Source organism: Macadamia integrifolia, chromosome 13 (genome assembly GCF_013358625.1).
Source record: "Macadamia integrifolia cultivar HAES 741 chromosome 13, SCU_Mint_v3, whole genome shotgun sequence".
Classification (NCBI taxonomy): domain Eukaryota; kingdom Viridiplantae; phylum Streptophyta; class Magnoliopsida; order Proteales; family Proteaceae; genus Macadamia; species Macadamia integrifolia.
Genome location: NC_056569.1, coordinates 1,637,720 through 1,642,536, shown reverse-complemented (window position 1 = coordinate 1,642,536; position 4,817 = coordinate 1,637,720). Strand labels below are relative to the sequence as shown.

The window sequence follows — 4,817 nt, the reverse complement described above, 5'->3', positions numbered from 1 at the left end:
AAAAATGCTAACGTGCTATCAACCAATCAAATAAAGCAATTCTTATAATATTACTTAATGGGAAATCATATTGTAACAAATGTTGGTAAGAACAAAAAAAAAATAGTAACGTTACTTTTTTTTCTTTTTTAGTATGACATATTTTTTTTCCATGCAATTGGAATAAATTTTCACATGCTTACTAAAAAAATACACAACTTTCAATAATGACATAATGACAATGTAATTCAAATTATTTATTCTTTAGTAAGAATAAATTATATTATTTCAAGCGTGTATTCAAAAAAATTGTAAAATAATTATAACTTTTGATAATGACATAATGATGTGATTTCCAAATAATTTTTGAGAACTTCATTCACACTTGACTTGATGAAGCACGATAAGGAATAAGACAATGGACAATTAAAAGAAGATGTCAAATTTTAAATACACCATAGAGGTGTCATTTAAATAATCTCTTATCTAATTGACTCTATTTTTGTCTTCCTTCTTAAAATCATGGAGAAAAAAAAAGTATTGATCAGATACCAACAACATTATCTATATAAGTGAAATGCCATCTTCTTACACACCAACATGAAAAGATAAATCTTGTCATCTCTTCCTGTACTTCAGTTTTCCACCTTAGAGACATGACTTTAGTAGATCTTGTAAGATTGATTACTGATACAGCATGTGAAGAGGGTTCACTATGTTTATCTCTGGTTGTACTATTAGTTACTGTGGTTGTGGTTTCTTGGTATCTTTGGATGCCAAGGATATTGAATAAAGGAAAGCCACCATTGCCTCCGGGACCTCGAGGCTTACCATTTGTTGGGATCCTTCCATTTCTTGAAGCAGGAGGAATCCACCGATATTTTGCGAAATTGGCTGAAACCTACGGTCCTATCATGAAACTTCAATTGGGTTCTAAGCTATGTGTGGTATTGAGCTCATCCTCCACAGCCAAAGAAGTCCTTAAAGATCATGATGCAATATTTGCAAATCGGGATCCAAACGTCGCGGCGATGACCGTATCATATGGCGGCAGTGACATTACATGGAGCCCAAACGGTGCGAATTGGCGAATGATGCGTAAGATATTCACTCAAGAATTGATGAGTAGCAAGAGTCTTGATGCTTGTTATAGACTCAGGCAACAAGAGGTTAGGAAAATGGTGAGAGAGGTCTATTCTAAGACTGGTGAAATGATTAACATCAGTGAAATGATTTTTAGAACAATGTTTAATTTGGTATTGAACATGTTATGTGGTGGTATGCTATGTGAGGAAGATAAGGTTGCTATATCAGCTGAGCTAAGACCAGTGATAAAGCAAATGATTGCACTTGTGGCTAAACCTAATATTTCTGATGTGTTTCCTGTTCTTGCTCAATTTGATGCACAAGGGATTAGAAGTGAAGGTAAGAAGCTATCTTCTGAGATGGATCGTATCTTTAATTCAATTCTAGAAAGGAGGCTTCACATGGATGATGAGATGAAAGGGAAGGGCTCAAAGGATAACGATGAAAGCAAAGATTTTCTGCAGATCCTTTTACAGCTTAAGCAAGAAGGAGATTCTAGATCTTTGACCATAGCACAGCTCAAGAATTTATTTCTGGTAATCTTACTTTCTTCTTTTACTATGGTAGTATTTCTTCCTCTCTGATCCTAAAGTTTTAGCTTGATTTTTCAGTCTCTAGATCCTCCCCCCACATGGATGAGAGCTAACCATTGAGAATCTCCACCCCATCTGACAATTTTTCGGCCTCATGTTGAGAGGGAACCAAGTAATCTAGCAAGCTCAACACTTTTTTTTTTTTTTTATCATCTACTATCCTACTAAGTGTCATTGACCAATGATCAGCCAATTGGGTGCTAGTAAGGCCAATGGCCACCTATTTCTACACGCATGCCTCCCTCAGGTAGGTGCTGGCTCTTCATGAAGCTGCCACTACTGACAAGCCCAACATAAGAACACCACAAGTTGCCTGTCTATAGGGTTGAAATTAATGTTCTGCTTGGTTTGGCTCGTGACTGGTTTTCCTCCTTAGACCTTAGGTTTTGTTGGGAGTTTAATCCAGCATCGGGTACTACTTAGCTTTCAACCCATTATACACCCATGAGTCCCTCCATCAATCAGTTTGAACTTTTGGGATGAATACTTTACATGATATCAGAGCGGGTTTCCACTGTATCCAAGATATTCCACGTGTTTGCAGTATATACTGCATTGCGAATTTAGTCCCACATCAATTACTAATTAGCCTACGACTCCCCATTGGAGTTTATTTATTGTTAACTAATCAGAATGCCCTTATCTAAATGCCCTTATGCTGTTAACAGGACGCAATTGCGGGTGCAACAGATTCGACATCCATTAATGTAGAGTGGGCAATGGCAGAATTGATGCTAAACCCTGAGAAGTTGAAGAAAGCTAAAGAAGAATTGGATCAAGTGGTGGGTATGAACAACATAGTTGAAGAGTATCACTTGTCCAAATTGCCATATTTGGATGTAGTTTTAAAAGAAGCACATAGGTTGCATCCAGTGGTCCCACTTTTGGTTCCACATCGCTCAAGTGAATCCTGTACTGTTGGTGGATATACTGTCCCAAAGGGTGCTACTGTCTTCATAAATGTGTGGAAAATGCACAGGGACCCTGATGAATGGGAGAGTCCCTTAGAGTTCATCCCTGAGAGGTTCTTGGCTGATTCTGATAAGTATGATTATAGGGGAAACAATTTTAATTTTCTTCCCTTTGGATCTGGGAGGAGAATTTGTGTTGGGATTCCATTAGCAACAAAGATGGGTTTGTATGTGATGACTTCACTTCTGCATTCATTTGATTGGGAATTGCTGAAGAAGGAACAACTTGATCTATTGGACAAATATAGAATTCTCTCAAAGATAGCAACACCACTTGAAATTACTCCAACTCCAAGATTACCAAATCAAGAACTCTACCTTTGATAAGAAGGATTTCATGTTAGATATAGTTTATAAAATAAATATTCTCACAGTTGGGAGGATTTCATTATTTCTCTCTCCAAGTGTGCTATTAGATTTGATTAGGTTTTTGCTTGTATTGGTTTATTCCTGCCTAGGTCTATAGAAACTTGTACTAGTGTGTGGTTTTATTTTGTTCCTTCCTTGGTATGAATTTGCAGATCATGTAAGAAGTTTTAGTTATTATCATCTCTGTTTTATTAATAAAATTACTTTTCAATGTGATTGAAGCACAAGAATGCTATTTTATTTTTTCTTTCTCCTATTTTGGGGGAATTTTTTTGTCAATTAATATATTTTTTATTTACCAAAAAAGAAAGAAAAAAAAGGAATGCATAAACCTTTAAGTTGAGATTGTTAACTTCAATTGAAAGAAAACTTCTTGTCATGATATAATTAAGAGAGGAGTTGAGAGATTTTGTAAGAGTTTAGCTAAATTATAGGCTTTTATTTTGGACCCAACAGGATTGGTTTTTCTTGTTCGCATGCAAATAAGGTTGTGAATTTGTTGTTGATTGGTATACTCGTTCCTTGCTATATATATGTTTTTTTTTTTTTTTTTTTTACCAAGGTATCCAGGCCAGCTTATGCGCACCTCTTTGATTCTCAGGGTGACTAGTGCAGCAACCTACCGTCATGGTCTTCACTTAAATCATAGATGCACAAATGGAAAATCGAACCTAGAACCATGCGCCTATCCACATGATCCCCAATTCGCCCTAACTATCTGGGCAACCCAAATGAAAAAAAAAAAAATTGATGATTACAAAAAATATGAACATCCATTGAGAAATGGCAATGCCAATTCGTAGGTGAGTATATGATTGAATTTGAATCCAATTAAAAGTTCACACAAGGCTAATCAAGACTATGCACCTAGGTATCCATGGTCAGAATTGGTCTTGAGATTGGACATGACTGATATCCGATCCTAATTTGGATCAACAATTATCAGACAGAAATTCCCCTGATTGTTATTAAAAATTATATTTTTTTCTTACCTTATTACCTTTTGTCTGTACTAATCTAGTAATATCGATCAAGAATAAAAAATCGGACAATATTGATATCGATCCAACCTCTTCCCTCAAACCATACTATGCAGTCTAGTGATAGACAAACTATTATTTATCTAATTCCTAAAATTTTTAATGGATCTAATGCTTGACGTTAATCTCTCTCTTAAAAAAAAAAAAAATAATAAATAAATAGTGATTGGGCCACCCGTGGAGAACTGAAAAATAATCCTCTGTTTTTCTCATCCCTGTTTTTCCTTGTTTTGCTACCTGCAGAACTCGACACGTGGACAACTTTAAGACCAACGCACCGGATGTAATAATCCTCACCCAACCTTGACCGTCGGATCCTCTGTTGTCCACGTGTCGTGTTCTGCAGGTAGCAAAACAAGGAAAAACAGGGAAGAGAAAAACAGAGGATTTTGATCCTGGGGAACCATAGACAAAATCGTCAATCTTTGATAAGATCCTATCAGCCAATAGAGATTTTTTTTTTTTTGGGGGGGGAGACCCTTATAATAAAAAATTAAATAAATAAATAAAAAGGAAACACGTGAATCCCTTGTCAAGAAAAAAAAATCCATATATATAGAAAAAACCATTATATTTAATTCCTAAAATTATTGTTGGATCTAATGCTCTCTCTCTCTTAAAGGTTAAATGTAAGACATTTTCTAATAATGTGAGTCTACATTGATGTAACTATTTCTTCATGTTATGATCAAAATCGTACGCTTCATGAGGCAAAGGTCCCTTGCCAACTCGGCTACTTATTAGAATTTCTCTTTCTCTCTCATAAAAAAAAAAAAAAA

General features: G+C 35.5%; 1 protein-coding gene across 1 annotated transcript; it reads left to right on the top strand.

The window, feature by feature from the left end:
• Positions 1-561: 561 nt before the first annotated feature.
• On the top strand, positions 562-3,222 carry LOC122058647 (flavonoid 3'-monooxygenase-like). The gene is made up of 2 exons (XM_042621284.1): positions 562-1,601; positions 2,327-3,222. Exons 1-2 carry the CDS (start codon positions 636-638, stop codon positions 2,951-2,953), a joined length of 1,593 nt encoding a protein of 530 aa, XP_042477218.1. The 5' UTR covers positions 562-635; the 3' UTR covers positions 2,954-3,222.
• Positions 3,223-4,817: the final 1,595 nt, after the last annotated feature.

Excerpts from the sequence above, each read along its gene's own strand:
- LOC122058647 (XM_042621284.1), top strand. The coding sequence starts at position 636 with ATGACTTTAGTAGATCTTGTAAGATTGATTACTGATACAGCATGTGAA. Across the intron at positions 1,602-2,326 it reads AGCTCAAGAATTTATTTCTG|GACGCAATTGCGGGTGCAAC; the intron begins GTAATCTTACTT and ends TGCTGTTAACAG.